Raw genomic sequence first — 16,598 nt, 5'->3', positions numbered from 1 at the left:
AATAGGAGAATTGCTTGAAACTGGAAGGTAGAGGTTGCAGTGAGCTGAGATCATGTCAGTGCACTCCAGCCTGGGTGAAAGTGCAAAACTCCATCTCAAAAAAAAAAAAAAATCAGACTTTTATGAAGTGTTTCTCCTATGCCATACCTGAAAATTGCAGTATTTGAAATGGGAGAATCACTGAAAATACAGAGTCGCTTCCTTTGAAATACTTATAACCTATGAAGAAGGAAGTTTAAGGCCGTGTGTGACAGCCTATTTGGAGAGATTTAGGTGACCTACTTGGTGAGTTCACAGAACAGAGACATGTCTGACTATAGCAATAGTCAGGCTACGAACAAATTACACCGAACCTATGGGCTGTGTATGGCAATAAACAGGTTTTATACTATATCTTTTAAACCTTGTAGTTTTCATTGTAATGATACTAGATGGAAAGCAAAATTAATTGCGTGAGGAAATTCAGCAGCTGTCTGGAGGATATCTTGACCAACCTGCCAGATTTAGAAACAAAACAAGTCCTTCTGTTAAGAAGACCTGAAATAAAGCTGTATTGAGACCATCATCCATTCATAGAGGAGATTACTCAGGGACAGTTCCCCATGTTGTTGGAGATACAATTCCAGCATATCTGAGAACAAGTGATGAAGTGAGTTGAGGTTTGGGGACCCAAAGGAACCCACAGAAGATAAGCCATTCAGTAAAATGATTTTAAATTTAGAGAATAAAATAATTTTGTTGAAATTCCAACCTTAACAAATTGGAAACATATACAAGTTTCCAGTTAATATGTCCATGCTTACAATAATTATGAAGGAAATATTAATAATTTAAAAAATCAAGAGCCAAATAAAAATATAGGGAATGCTATTTATCAAACTCTGATTATGGGGAAGTTGCTAAGCAAAGGTTTATTGACTTTTCCTTTAGCTTTATTTAGTTGTTTCATGTATTGAGCCAAAATGGAATACAAAGTGAGATACAAGTACTATAAGTATAAGCATTTTTTTGTTTTTTGGAGACATAGTCGCACTCTGTCACCCAGGCTGGAGTTCGGTAACACAATTATGGCTCACTGCAACCTTGAACTCCTGGGCTCAAGCAATCCTCTCACCTCAGCCTCCCAGGTAGTTGGGACGACAGTTGCATGCTATCTTGCCTTCTTGACTGTTTTATGATTATCTGTCTGTCAGTCTTTCTCTCTGTGTAGATGGATATGTATTTATATTTAAATGTATTGGTCGGTCTGATCTTTTTTTTTTTTTTTTTTGAGACGGAGTTTCACTCATGTTACCCAGGCTGGAGTACAATGGCCCGATCTCGGCTCACCGCAACCTCCGCCTCCTGGGTTCAGGCAATTCTCCTGCCTCAGCCTCCTGAGTAGCTGGGATTACAGGCACGCACCACCATGCCCAGCTAATGTTTTGTATTTTTAGTAGAGACGGGGTTTCACCGTGCTGACCAGGATGGTCTCGATCTCTTGACCTCGTGATCCACCCGCCTCGGCCTCCCAAAGTGCTGGGATTACAGGCTTGAGCCACCTCGCGCGGCCGGTCAGTCTGATCTTTCTGTTGACATTGTTTCTGAATATTTTTCATGTCCTTGAATGTTTCTCAATTTCACATTTAATGACTACTTTGTATTCTAGGACAGTGATAGTCTGTTATGTATTTAACTAGGAAGCTTTGCTAGGCTCAGAATGCTGAACACTCACCATCTGTCTCCAATATCTTGACCAATCTCGCCCAATTCCAAGACTAAAATGAGGTTCTGGTATGGATGATGTGCCCTGTTTTTACCCTTAAAGGCGGGAATGGGAAGAGGTAGGTCTGCTCAAAGTAGGACAGAGCTGCCTAATCTGAGGTCCACCTCTGCCTCACCAACATAGCACACTGGCCAGAAAATTACCTGCTGAATTATCTGGGTCTAGTTTCCATGACAATATGTTTCTGATGTATGACTGTATAGGCAAGACATTTGGGTAGTGGAGGAGGAAATGCGTTTATCTAGAATCTTAATCTTCCCAAATTGTATGTGATAGGAGGTAGTTTGGAATTTGGAATGTAAGACGAAAACGGTACTATTACCTTGAGTCCTGTGGGAACACTAAAGCGCAACTGGTCTCAAGGTCTTTTTTTTCCTTTCCAGTAAACATTTTCTTTTTTCTTTCTTTATTTTTTTTAGGTTTTGGGGTACATATGAAGAACATGCAAGATTGTTGCATAGGTACACACATGGCAGCGAGATTTGCTGCCTTCCTCCCCTTCAGCTATATCTGGCATTTCTCCCCATGCTATCCCTCCCCAACTCCCCACCCCCTGCTGTACCTCCCTTATTTCCCCTCAATAGACCCCAGTGTGTGATGTTCCCCTCCCTGTGTCCATGTGTTCTCATTGTTCAACACCCACCTATGAGTGAGAACATGCGGTGTTTGATCTTCTGCTCTTCTGTCAGTTTGCTGAGAATGATGGTTTCCAGGTTCATCCATGTCCCTACAAAGGACATGAACTCATCGTTTTTGATGGCTGCATAATATTCCATGGTGTATATGTGCCACATTTTCCCTGTCCAGTCTATCATCGATGGGCATTTGGGTTGTTTCCAGGTCTTTGCTATTGTAAACAGTGCTGCAATGAACATTTGTGTGCACGTGTCCTTATAGTAGAACGATTTATAATCCTTTGGATATATACCCAGTAATGGGATTGCTGGGTCAAATGGAATTTCTATTTCTAGGTCCTTGAGGAATTGCCACACTGTCTTCCACAATGGTTGAACTAATTTATACTCCCACCAACAGTGTAAAAGTGTTCCTATTTCTCCACATCCTCTCCAGCAACTTTTGTCACCAGATTTTTTAATGATCGCCATTCTAACTGGCATGAGATGGTATCTCAATGTAGTTTTGATTTGCATTTCTCTAATGACCAGTGATGATGAGCATTTTTTCATATGTTTGTTGGCCTCATATATGTCTTCTTTTGTAAAGTGTCTGCTCACATCCTTCGCCCACTTTTGAATGGGCTTGTTTTTTTTCTTGTAAATCTGTTTTAGTTCTTTGTAAATTCTGGATATCAGCCCTTTGTCAGATGGGTAGGCTGCAAAAATTTTTTCCCATTCTTTTGGTTGCTGATTCACTCTAATGACTGTTTCTTTTGCCATGCAGAAGCTGTGGAGTTTGATTAGGTCCCATTTGTCTATTTTGGCTTTTGTTGCCAATGCTTTTGGTGTTTTGGTCATGAAGTCCTTGCCTACGCCTATGTCCTGAATGGTTTTGCCTAGATTTTCTTCTAGAGTTTTCATGGTATTAGGTCTTATGTTTAAGCCTTTAATCCATCTGGAGTTAATTTTAGTGTAAGGTGTCAGGAAGGGATCCAGCTTCTGCTTTCTGCACATTGCTAGCCAGCTTTCCCAACACTGTTTATTAAACAGGGACTCCTTTCCCCATTGCTTGTTTTTGTCAGGTTTGTCAAAGATCAGATGGTTGTAGATATGTTGTGTTGCCTCTGAGGCCTCTGTTCTGTTCCATTGGTCTATATCTCTGTTTTGGTACCAGTACCATGCTGTTTTGATTACTGTAGCCTTGTAGTATAGTTTGAAGTCCGGTAGTGTGATGCCTCCCGCTTTGTTCTGTTTGCTTAGAATTGACTTGGCTATGTGGGCTCTCTTTTGGTTCCATATGAAGTTTAAGGTGGTTTTTTCCAGTTCTGTGAAGGTCATTGGTAGCTTTATGGGGATAATGTTGAATCTGTAAATTACTTTGGGCAGTATGGCCATTTTCACGATATTGATTCTTCATAAACATGAACATGGAATGTTTGTCCATCTGTTTGTGTCCTCTCTTATTTTGTTGAGTAGCGGCTTGTAGTTCTCCTTGAAGAGGTCCTTTACGTTCCTTGTTAGTTGTATTCCTAGGTATTTTATTCTGTTTGTAGCAATTGTGAATGGCAGTTCATTCTTGATTTGGCTCTCTTTAAGTCTGTTATTGCTGTATAGGAATACTTGTGTTTTTTGCACATTGATTTTGTATCCTGAGACTTTGCTGAAGTTGCTTATGAGTTTCAGGAGATTTTCGGCTGAGACCATGGGGTCCTCTAGATATACAATCATGTTGTCTGCAAATAGAGACAATTTGACTTCCTCCTTTCCTATTTGAATACCCTTTCTTTCTTTTTCTTGCCTGATTGCTCTGGCTAGAGCTTCTAGTACTATATTGAATAGGAGTGGTGAGAGAGGGCATCCTTGTCTAGTGCCACATTTCAAGGGGAATGCTTCCAGTTTTTGTCCATTCAGTATGATATTGGCTGTTGGTTTGTCGTAAATAGCTTTTATTATTTTTAGATACGTTCTTTCAATACTTAGTTTATTGAGGGTTTTTAGCATAAAGGGCTGTTGAATTTTGTCAAAGGCCTTCTCTGCATCAATTGAGATAACTGTGTGGTTTTTGTCTTTGGTTCTGTTTATGTGATGAATTACATTTATAGACTTGCGTATGTTGAACCAGCCTTGCATCCCCGGGATGAATCCTACCTGATCATGGTGGATAAGCTTTTTGATGTGCTGTTGCAATCAGCTTGCCAGTATTTTATTGAAGATTTTTGCATCTATGTTCATCATGGATATTGGCCTGAAGTTTTCTTTTCTTGCTGAGTCTCTGCCGGGTTTTGGTATCAGGATGATGTTGGTCTCATAAAATGATTTCGGAAGGATTGCCTCTTTTTGGATTGTTTGGAATAGTTTCAGAAGGAATGGTACCAGCTCCTCTTTGTAAGGCGTAGAATTTGGCTGTGAACCCATCTGGACCTGGGCTTTTTTGGGTGGTTTTTGAGGCTCTTAATTGCTGCCTCAACTTCAGTCCTTGTTATTGGTCTATTCAGGGTTTCAACTTCTTCCTGGTTTAGGCTTGGGAGGATGCAAGTGTCCAGGAATTTATCCATTTCTTCCAGGTTTACTAGTTTATGTGCATAGAGTTGTTTGTAATAATCTCTGATGACGGTTTGAATTTCTGTGGAATCTGTGGTGATATCCCCTTTATTGTTTTTTATTGCGTTTATTTGATTATTCTCTCTTTTCTTTTTTATTAATCTGGCTAGTGGTCTATTTTGTTGATCTTTTTGAAAAACCAGCTCCTGGATTTATTGATTTTTTTGAAGGGTTTTGTGTCTCTATCTCCTTCAGTTCTGCTCTGATCTTAGTTATTTCTTGTCTTCTGTTAGCTTTTGAGTATTTTTGATCTTGCTCCTCTAGCTCTTTCAATGTTGACGAGAGAGTGTCAATTTTAGATCTCTCCTTGCTTCTCATGTGGGCATTTATTGCTATATATTTTCCCCTAGAGACTGCTTTAACTGTGTCCCAGAGATTCTGGTATGTTGTGTCTTCGTTCTCATTGGTTTCAAACAACATCTTTATTTCTGACTTCATTTCATTGTTTATCCAGTCAACATTCAAGAGCAGTTGTTCAGTTTCCATGAAGCTGTGTGGTTCTGAATTAGTTTCTGAATTCTGAGTTCTAACTTGATTGTGCTGTGGTCTGAGAGACTGTTTGTTATGATTTCACGTTCTTTTGCATTTGCTGAGGAGGGGTTTGCTTCCAATTGTGTGGTCAGTTTTAGAGTAGGTGTGATGTGGTGCTGAGAAGAATGCATATTCTGTGGATTTGGGGTGGTGATTTCTGTAAATGTGTATTAGGTTTGCTTGGTCCAGGTCTGAGTTCAAGTCCTGGATATCCTTGTTAGTTTTCTGTCTTGTTGATCTGTCTAATATTGACAATGGGGTGTTAGAGTCTCCCACTATTATTGTGTGGGAGTCTAAGTCTCTTTGTTAAGTCATTAAGAACTTGCCTTATGTGTCTGGGTGCTTCTGTATTGGGTGCATATATATTTAGGATCATTAGCTCTTGTTGCATTGATCCCTTTACCATTATATAATGTCCATCTTTGTCTCCTTTGATATTTGTTGGTTTAAAGTCTATTTTATCAGAGATGAGAATTGCAACTCCTGCTTTTTTTTTGCTCTTGATTTGCTTGGTAAATCTTCCTCCATCCCTTTATTTTGAACCTTTGTGTATCCTTGCATGTGAGATGGGTTTCCTGGATACAGCACACTGATGGGTTTTGGCTTTTTATCCAATTTGCCAGTCTGGTGTCTTTTGATTGGGGCATTTAGCCCATTTACATTTAGAGTTAATATTGTTATGTGTGAATTGGATCCTGCCATTTTGATGCTAGCTGGCTGTTTTGCCCGTTAGTTGATGCAGTTACTTCATTGTGTTGATGCTCTTTACCATTTGGTATGTTTTTGGAGTGGCTTGTACTGGTTGTTCCTTTCTATGTTTAGTGCCTCTTTCAGGAGCTCTTGTAAAGCAGGCCTGGTGGTGATGAAATCTCTGAGTACTTGCTTGTTCGCAAAGGATTTTATTTTTCCTTCACTTATGAAGCTTAGTTTGGCTGGATATGAAATTCTGGCTTGAAAGTTCTTTTCTTTAAGGATGTTGAATATTGGCCCCCACTCTCTTCTGGCTTCTAGGGTTTCTGCTGAGAGATCTGCTGTGAGTCTGATAGGCTTCCCTTTGTGGGTAACCTGACCTTTCTCTCTGGCTACCCTTAGCATTTTCTCCTTCATTTCAACCCTGGTGAATCTGACGAGTATGTGCCTTGGTGGTGTTCTTCTTGAGGAATATCTTTGTGGTGTTCTCTGTATTTCCTGGACTTGAATATTGGCCTCCCTTGCTAGGTTGGGGATGTTTTCCTGGATAATATCCTGAAGAGTATTTTCCAGCATGGATTGATTCTCTCCATCACATTCAGTTACATCTATCAAACGTAGATTAGGTCTTTTCACATATTCCCATATTTCTTGGATACTTTGTTCATTCCTTTTTACCCTTTTTTCTCTTATCTTGCCTTCTCGTTTTATTTCATTGTGTTGGTCTTTGACCTCTGATATCCTTTCTTCTGCTTGGTCAATTCGGCTGTTGAAACTTGTGCATGCTTCGCGAAGTTCTCATGTTGTGTTTTTCAGCGCCATCAATTCACTTATATTCCTCTCTAAGTTGTCTATTCTTGTTAGCATTTCATCAAATCTTTTTTCAAGGTTCTTAGTTTCTTTGCATTGGGTTAGAATATTTTCTTTTAGCTTACGGAAGTTTCTTATTACCCACCTTCTGAAGCCTGATTCTGTCAATTCATCACACTCATTCTCCATCCAGCCTTGTTCCCTTGCTGGTGAGGCGTTGTGATCCCTTGCAGGAGGAGAGGCGTTCTGGTTTCGGGTTCTTTCATCCTTTTTGTGCTGGTTTCTTCCCATCTTTGTGGATTTATCCACCTGTCGACTTTGTAGTTGTTGACTTTCAGATTGGGTCTCTGAGTGGATGCCCAGTTTGTTGTTGATAAAGTTATTTCCTTCTCTTTCTTAGTTTTCCTTCTAACAGTCTGGCCCCTCTGCTGTAGGAGAGGTCCACTCCAGGCCCTGCTTGCCTGGGGATCACCTGCAGCAGCTGCAGAATAGTAAGGGTTGCTGCCAGTTTCTTCTTCTGCTATCTCTGTCCCAGAAGGATACCTGCCAATTTTCAGTCTGAGGTGTCCTTTATGAGGTGACTCTTTGGATATATGGGTGTCAGGGAGCTGCTTGAGGAAACAGTCTGTCCTTTATAGGAACTCAAATGCTGAGCTGTGATCTCCGTTGCTCATTTAGAGCTGCTGTGCAGGTACGTTTAAGTCTGCTGCAGCAGAACTCATAAACCCCTTTTGTTTTTTCCCCAGGTGTTCTGTCCCGGGTAGTTAGGGCTTTATGAGTTTCTGTTGTTCTGCTGCCTTTTTATCAGTGCTGCCCTGCCAAGCAAGGAGGGAGCCTAGTCACTGTCTGCCTGCAGAGGCTTTGCTGAGTTGCTGTGGGTTCCGCCCAGCTGCCTTGTGAACTTCCCTGCAGTCCTGTGTATATGGGTGTCGTTAGAACTGCCTTGGCAAAGCTAGCCCACCTCTGTAATGGCAGACTCTCTCTGTAGTGGCGGGTTGCCTCGGCAACAGCGGCCTGCCTCAGCAATGGCGGTCTACCTCTGTAGTGGTGGAGTGCCTCAGTAATGGCAAATGCCCCTCTCCCACAGAGCTGGACCTTCCTGGGTTCAGCTGTTCTTGCTGTGAAACTCTCAACCCAGAGCATTTCCAATTGCTGTTTTTTTGTTGGGGTGGGACCAGCCGAGCCTGATCACCTGGTTCCCTGCCTCAAAGCCTTTTTTTTTAGCTGAACGGTCGATTCTCTCCCAGGTGTTACAGTTGCCTGTTGAAAAGGTGCCAGGATCTGTGTGATTTCTTGTGCGGTGACCCACTGCGCTGGCTGAAACAGTGGCGCTGAGATTCGCGACTTTTTTTTGCCCGGGAATCTCCTGGCCTGGCTCCCTGTTTCAGTCCCCTTTTTAATCAGATGAATGGGCGACTCTGCCTTCCCAGAACTCCAGTTGCCAGCTAAACCAGTGCCTGGACCCATGTATTTTGTACGGAGAACTGCCACCCCGGGGTGCCGGCAAAGCAGCTGCCCCGGCCAAACCAGCCATGCTGGCGACCCATGGGGCTTGTCCACCTGGGAATCTCCTGGTCTGTGGGCAATAAAAATCCATCTGGAAATGTGGCGTCCACTCACCCTCTGCACTTTCACTGGGAGCTGCAATCCTGAGCTGCTCCTAATCGGCCATCTTGGATCCTCCCCCTCCAGTAAAACCGGTCTTCTCTTCTTTCAGGTCTTGGTTCTTTGACTCTGCTTTTCTGGTAGAGAAACGCTGAGGATTGATCAACTCTTTCCAGTCTAAAACCATGGCCTGTGTAAGTTGATATTTCTCACCATGTTAATGTGTGTGCGTGTGATTTTTTTTTAGGTCGTCTATGTCTTTTCGTAATTTTTCCTGAAGTTACCTTCCGTGAAAGGGTGTTCAGTTAACCTGTTCCCCAGTTCTCATTCTTCCCATAAAATGTGTGCCATGTCACGCAGCATCCTTGCTAGGGGGGCCACTGTAAATTCAGTAGCATTCATGTCGTTATTGCCCAGATTACTCAATGTCCTCTAGGTGCCCATTTTTCTATTTTGGGCAGTGACACAGAAGAAAGCGGTCAAGTTCTTTGAGTACAGATATACATGTTTCAGCGTTTTGTCATTTGTTGTGACCAAGACAACAGTTTCATTTGACCATCCATGAGAAGTCTGAAATTTTTCAGACATCTGAGTTTTCCAGCTAGATAAGGTAGAAATTGGTATTGAAGAATCTAAATCTTCAGGTAGGGTAAAATCTCATGCTTTGTGTTAATTAGTCTGTTGGATTGGAACTTGTAAACACAGAGGTAATGGATTTAGATAGAAAGCCCTGAAAAACAGGCTGGGTGTGGTAGCTCACACATGTAATCCCAACACTTTGAGAGGCTGAGGCAGGAAGATCATGAGGTCAGGAGTTTGAGACCAACCTGGCCAATATGGTGAAACCCCGTCTCTACTAAAAAATACAAAAATTAGCTGGGTGTGGTGGTGCACACCTGTAGTCCCAGCTACTCGGGCGGCTAGGGCAGGAGAATCACTGGAACCTGTAAGGCGGAGGTTACAGTGAGCTGAGATGGTGCCACTGTACTCCAGCCTGGGTGACAGAGCGAGACTTGTCTCAAAAAAAAGCCCTGAAAAACAAATACCATAAAATAATGATGTCTTGATAAAAACAAAAATGCTTTGCTCATGGTAAGATTTGACATAATGAAGTACTTGATGCTTGAAGAAATTATTAATCTTAAGGAAACCTAATTTTCTGCAGTCAGATAGGCTACCTTTGTACCACGAGGTCACAGGAAACCTACTTTTCTAAATTGAGAATCTGTACCTACTTTTCTAAATTGAGAATTTTGGATAAAACATCTCGATTAAAATTTTAAATTATCTTCCAAGTCAAAATATTCCTCAGTTAACACACATTGATTGAGAATTTATGAGGCAGATACTGCTAGGGCATTATGTGCATAATAATGATTTAGTTTAATAGAAAAACATCATTATTTTGTCATTTTCTTTTTTTTTTAATTGCATTTTAGGTTATTTTGTCATATTCAAAAAGCTCACATACCTAAGAAGTGTCCCAGAATAGGCAGAAAGTTTTGTCTGCATTTCAGGTTTCTTTTTTTTTTTTTTTTTTTTTTTTGTATTTTTAGTAGAGACAGGGTTTCACCATGTTGACCAGGATGGTCTTGATCTCTTGACCTTGTGATTCACCCGCCTCGGCCTCCCAAAGTGTTGGGATTACAGGCTTGAGCCACCGTGCCCAGCCCATTTCAGGTTTCTTCAAAAATATATATAAAATTCTGTTTCATTCCTCTCCCTGATAACATAGATTTCTGGTCTGTGTGCTGGTTATATTGCTCTTCTTCTGTAATGCAGCCCTTCATCTCTTCCACTTTATTTTCTAAGCATTTTCTTTAATTTCTCCAGTAATACATGGGTTTGCTGTTTCAGAGGTCGATAACATTCAGGGATGTGGCCATAGACTTCTCTCTTCAGGAGTGGGAATACCTCAACCTCGTTCAGAAGACCTTGTACCAGGAGGTGATGATGGAGAACTATGATCACTTAGTCTCACTGGGTATGTTTATCAACCTGGAATGACTTAGAATAATTTAGAATCTTTTCTGTAGGATATATTCTTTTTTCTGTCGTGATTTTTAGGGCTGCGTTTTTTTTCTCTTGTTTGTTGCCTTTTTTTTTTTTTTTTTTTTTTTTTTTACATTACTGCATTTTAAGAAACTAAATTTATTTTTTCTATTTCTATTGAGGTGGTTTCAGCTTTGTAGAGTCAGGAATGGCAGCTCCTTTCAACACTTTCATCTTCTCTATCTTTCAGTGACATTCACACCTCCCTCTGCTACTTCTTTTATTTGTTTCTGTTCTTTAACCCAGTAAATGCGTTAAACCAGTGGTTTAGCTTAGAATTTTCTGGTGCTCATTGTAGAACCATTGTCAGGGCGTTTAGGTTTCTTATTTGGTTTGTGGCACAGAATTGCTGTAGTGCTCCATTTTATTATCTGCTCTAGTTGCAGGGATATTAGCTTGAAAGAGGGTACTGAATTACTATTACTATCAAAAGAGATAGCCTGTACATGTAGTCATAGAGGGGTGGATTGGATAAATGAAATTTACTTAAATCTAAGGAGAAAACAGTGCATTTCCTGAGACAGAATTCATTTGATTTATGGTTGAAACTCATAATCCATGAAAATTACATATAAAATGGGACGAATATGCTATAGCAATCTCTTCTTGTATACATTTAGTAAAATAATTGCAGTAGCATAATTTTAACAGCTAGCATTGTGATTTCCACACAGACATTTTTCTAAATACTCATGTATCAAATAATTGAATACTCCCAACAGCTTTATTAGTTTCCCAATTTTATTAAGAGAGAATACTGAGCAGCAGTATAAGTGACTTGCCCAAGGTCACGCACACATGACAGAGTCAGGAATTGATCCCAGGCTTTTTTTTTTTTTGAGACAGTCTTGTTCTGTTACCCAGGCTGGAGTACAGAGGTACAATCTTGGCTCACTGCAATCTCCACTTCCCAGGTTCAAGCGATACTTCTGCCTCAGCCTCCAGCCTAGTAGCTGGAATTACAAGTGCCACCACCACACCCAGCTAATTTTTGTATTTTTAGTAGAGGCGGGGTTTAACCATATTGGCCGATCTAGTCTCGAACTCCTGACCTCAGGTGATCCGCCCACCTTGACCTCCCAAAGTGCTGGGGTTACAGGCATGAGCCACCACACCCAGCCAATCCCAGGCTTTAGAGTTTGTGTTTTCAACCACTTTATTCTTGCTTTCTAGAGTTAGAGGACATATAAGTTTAAATTTCTTTGAAAACCAGCAAACAAAAGCAGATCTCCCTGGGTGATCTTTTTTTTTATTTCTCTCACTCTTCTCTAAAATCTTATTCAGTATCACTTTGACCTTTCATTTATTGCAATTATAATTTTAAATTTGACCTTCAAAGTTGATTTCTGTATTTTGTGGTACTTCTTTCCTTTGTAAGCAGGACATTCCATATCTAAGCCAGATTTAATCACCTTATTGGAGCAAGGAAAAGAACCATGGATGATTGTGAGGGAAGAGACAAGAGGAGAGTGTACAGGTAAGAGCAAGTCAGGAAGGGGCAGTCATATTTGTATGTGGAAGTGGTCATCTCATATGGTAAATGCATCCTTGAAACATTGATCTTAAAATTTCCTTCTCAGGGAGGAGGCTTGAGATGTGGAGAAGAAATAGATATCTCAGCATGAAATAGCCAATGAAGGCTGGGTGTGATGGCTCAGTGCCCTAATCCCAGCACTTTGGGAGGCCGAGGCGGGCAGATCACCTGAGGTCAGAAGTTCAAGACCAGCCTGGCCAACATAGTGAAACCTCTTCTCTACTAAAAATACAAAAATTAGCTGGGCATAGTGGTGGTCGCCTGTAATTTCAGCTACTAGGGAGGCTTAGGCAGGAGAATCGTTTGAACTCGGGAGGCAGAGGTTGCAGTGACCCAAGATCATGGCATTGCACTCTAGCCTCAGCAACAAGAGTGAAACTCCGTCTCAAAAAAGAAAAAGAAATAGCCAATGAACTGCATGTCTCCTTCAGTACCTACTCGCTATGTTATTTTTCTTATAATTCTCTTCCAGTTTAGTGACAAGTGCTGTCCTTCCAGGATGCAGTCATTTTACTTGCATTTTGTGTCCAAATGCTCTCCAGGTCCTCTTTTGCACAGATTCATATACATGAGTCCATTCGCTAAAAGTACATTCTTTGGTTTTTTTGAGATGGATCCTTGCTCTGTCGCCCTGGATGGAGCACAGTGGTACAATCTCAACTTGTTGCAACCTTTGCTTCCCAGGTTCAAATGATTCTCCTGCCCAGGAGTTTGAAACTAGCCTGGGCATAGTGAAACTGAATCTCTACAAAAAAATTTCTTAAAAATTAGCCAGGCATGGCGGTGCATTCTTGTAGCCCAAGCTACTCAGGAGGCTGCGGTGGGAGAATCACTTGAGCCCAGAAGGTCAAGACTGTAGTGAGCTGTGATAGTGCTGCTGCATTCCAGCCTGGGTGACAGAGTGAGACCTGTCTCAAATAAGAGAAAAAGACCCTGAAAATATATATACATATATTGCAGAAAAAACAACAAGGAAATTTAAAAGGTACCCTCCACAATATCTATTTAATAGAAAAGGATATAATAAATAAAGAAAATGTAAGACATATAAACAATAAATAGCAAGATATTAAGACATATAGTACTATATGATTGCACATATACAAGGTAGCTAGCTCCAATGAAACTTAGGAGACAAAAAAATAGGAGGAGGTACAATGGGCATAATGTTTCTTTTATTACAATAAATAACTCTGGAAACCTGCTGTACCACTATTTTACCTACAGTCAAAAATAATGTATTATACGCTTAAAAATTTAAGTGGATAAGGCCAGGCACAGTGGCTCACGTCTATAATCCCAGCACTATGGGAGGCCAAGTCAGGTGCATCACCTGAGGTTGGGAGTTCGAGAGCAGCCTGACCAACATAGAGAAACCCTGTCTCTACTAAAAATACAAATTTAGCCAGGTGTGGTGGCACATGCCTGTAATCCCAGTGAGCCAAGATGGCACCATTGCCTTCCACCCTGGGCAACAAGAGTAAAACTCAGTCTAAAAAAAAAAAAAAAATTAAGTGGATAGATGTCATCTTACATGTTCCTATTACAGTAAAAAACAAAAAACAAAACAAACAAAAAAAAACTTGTCTGAAGCTCAGAAACTGTTGCTATAAAGTGTAATTATGTAACAAAATTAAAGGGTTTTTTTTTTTTTTTTTTTTGAGACAGAGTCTTGGCTCTGTAACCAGGCTGGAGTGCAGTGGCATGATCTCGGCTCACTGCAACCTCCGCCTCCCGGGTTCAAGCAATTCTCCTGCCTCAGCCTCCCAAGTAGCTGGGACTATAGGCACACGCCACCACGCCCAGCTAATTTTTGTATTTTTAGTAGAGATGGGGTTTCACCATGTTGGCCAGGAGGGGCTCGATCTCTTAACCTCGTGATCCTCCCGCCTCAGCCTCCTAAAGTGCTGGGATTACAGGTGTGAGCTAAAGGGATTTTTTTTTAAACCTCAAAAACAACAGAGGGAAATTTAATAGTAAATGGAAATAACAACACAAGCCGAAACACTCAAAGGGACAAAGAAGAAATGAAAAGGAAAATTAGAAAATACTTTGTGATGGATAAAAAACAACAACAAAAAACCATAATATGGCATACAGCTAAAACAGTGCTAAGGCAGAATTTATGGCCATAAATTTCCATATTGAAAAAGAATAAAGATCTCAAATCAGTAACCTAACTTTCTACCTTAAGAAACAAGGAAAGATCAAAATCAAACCCAAAGCAGCCAGAACTCAGGAAATAGTAAACATCAGAATAGAGGTAAATTAATTAGAGAATAAAAGTAGAACAGAGAAAATCAACAAGCCAAAAAGTTGTTATTTGAAAGATAGAAGGAATTGATAAACATTTAGATAGTCTGACCAAAGTAAAAAGATGACCCAAATTGGTAAAATTAGTAATGAAAGGGGAACAGGTCTATTGAATTTAGAGAAATAAAAAGGAATATAGGGAAAGTTAAGAATAACTGAATGCCAACAAATTAGAAAACTTAGATGAGGCTGGGCGTGGTGGCTCATGCTTGTAAAACCAGCACTTTGGGAGACCGAGGAGGGTGGATCAGGAGGTCAGGAGTTCAAGACCTTGATCAGCTGGTCAAGAGGGTGAAAACCCATCTCTACTAAAACTACAAAAATTAGCCAGGCATGGTGGCAGGCCCCTATAATCTCAGCTACTCAGGAGGCTGAGGCGGGAGAATCGCTTGAACTTAGGCGGCAGAGGTTGCAGTGAGCCAAGATCACACCACTGCACTTCAGCTTGAGTCTGTCTCAAAAGAAAAAAAAGCATTTTGAGGAAGTGCCAAACTCTTTTCCAAAGCAGCTTCACTATCTTTTTTTTTTTTTTTTTTTTTGAGATGGAGTCTCACTCTGTCACCCAGGCTGGGCTGGTCTCAGCTCACTGCAACCTCTGCCTCCCGGGTTCAAGCGATTCTCCGGCCTCAGCCTCCCTAGTAGCTGGGGCTACAGACATGTGCTACCACACCCAGCTAATTTTTGTATTTTTAGTAGAGATGGAGTTTCACTATGTTGGCCAGGCTGGTCTTGAATTCCTGACCTCGTGATCCACCTGCCTGGGACTTGGAAAGTGCTGGGATTTCAAGCATGAACCACTGCCCCTGGCCAATTTCCAGTTATATTTTAACTTACCTATTTTTCATTGCAGTTCAATCAGTTTTTGTTTTATCTACTTTGAGGGTCTGTTATCAGGTACATAAGTGTTGGGATTTTTACATTTTCTTGATAGACTGATCAAAGAGTTACGACATGCACCTTCTTGAGTCCTATTTTTCTTTGTCCTGAAATCTATGTTGTCTGATATTAATATAGCCCACCATTTTTTGGCTTGTTCTATTGATTCCATACTTTTAATATTTTGTGTCTTTAAAGTGTGTTCCTTGTAGGCATTAGATAGTGTGCAGGGGTTCCAATTTCTCTGCATCCTCTTCAACATTAGTTATTTCCTGGTTTTGTTTGTTTGTTTTCATTTCCAATGGGTGTGAAGTGATGGGTTATTGACTATGTTAATCTTTACCTTTTAATTAAAGTGTTTTGACCCTAAACATTTTATATAATTATTAACATGATTACCTTTAGGTCTGCTGCTTTACTTTTTTCTCTATATATATTTAATTTCTCTGTCTAGCCATTCCTTTTGTAATTCTGATTATTTCAATTTTTTTTCTATTTGTTTAAATTTACCTATTGGCTTTTGGGTTGTATCTCCTTGTGTAATTTATTTTAATGGATGTTATAGGGATTACAATATACAATGTACATCACATTTCACCAGCTAGATAGAGTTGTTCCTTCTCAACAAATATATAAACCTTGTATTTTTATAGTTTTATGTCCACCTTACCCTTTATGTTATAATTTCCATGTATATCACATCTATATATGTGGTAAACCTCACTAGGCATTATTATTAGTTTTGCTTTTAACAGTCATATTAAAGAAGTTACGGGGCAAAAAATGATTTTATGTATTTACATCATCTTTTGTGATGCTTTTCTTACATTCTGAAGATTCAGATTTCTCTTTGATATTACTTTCTTTGGTCCTAAACAACTTGTTAGCAGTTTTTGTATAGTAAGTCCGATGGCAACAAAGTATTTTAATCTGCTTTTATCAGTAAATGTAATGTATCTTACTTGGCATTAAATTAGCATCTTAATTCTACAAATTTCTTTCTTTCATTAAATTTGAGATGTTTTCAGTTGCTATTTCCTGAGATATTTTTCCTGCTGAAATCTTTGTTTTTTTGGGTTTATAATTTCAATCATATCTTTTGATTTATTTCCACAGCTCTTTAAAATTTTTTAAACTATTTTTATCTCTCCATTTCAAGTTGAATAGTTTCTATTGGTCAGTCAAGTTTACTGATTCTTAGTGA

General features: G+C 40.0%; 1 protein-coding gene across 9 annotated transcripts in view; it reads left to right on the top strand.

Moving 5' to 3' along the window:
* The window catches only part of ZNF607 (zinc finger protein 607), a 28,140-nt gene that overhangs the window by 5,830 nt on the left and 5,712 nt on the right, over positions 1–16,598 (top strand). For 2 of the 9 annotated variants that reach the window (XM_032249334.1, XM_032249333.1), the window contains 3 exons: positions 8,732–8,813; positions 10,477–10,603; positions 12,050–12,148. In XM_032249334.1, the coding sequence (XP_032105225.1) occupies positions 8,805–8,813; positions 10,477–10,603; positions 12,050–12,148 (235 nt within the window). In that variant the 5' untranslated portion in view covers positions 8,732–8,804. Of the gene's footprint in view, positions 1–1,558; positions 2,128–2,207; positions 2,227–8,713; positions 8,814–10,476; positions 10,604–12,049; positions 12,149–16,598 lie in introns of those variants that run through there. The other 7 variants (XM_032249336.1, XM_032249332.1, XM_032249335.1 and 4 more) reach the window with 7 other exon arrangements.

The sequence above is a fragment of the Sapajus apella genome, unplaced genomic scaffold, assembly GCF_009761245.1.
Source record: "Sapajus apella isolate SASKATOON/1434 unplaced genomic scaffold, GSC_monkey_1.0 scaffold68, whole genome shotgun sequence".
NCBI classification, from domain to species: Eukaryota; Metazoa; Chordata; class Mammalia; order Primates; family Cebidae; genus Sapajus; species Sapajus apella.
This window is presented reverse-complemented; position numbering and strand designations above follow the sequence as displayed.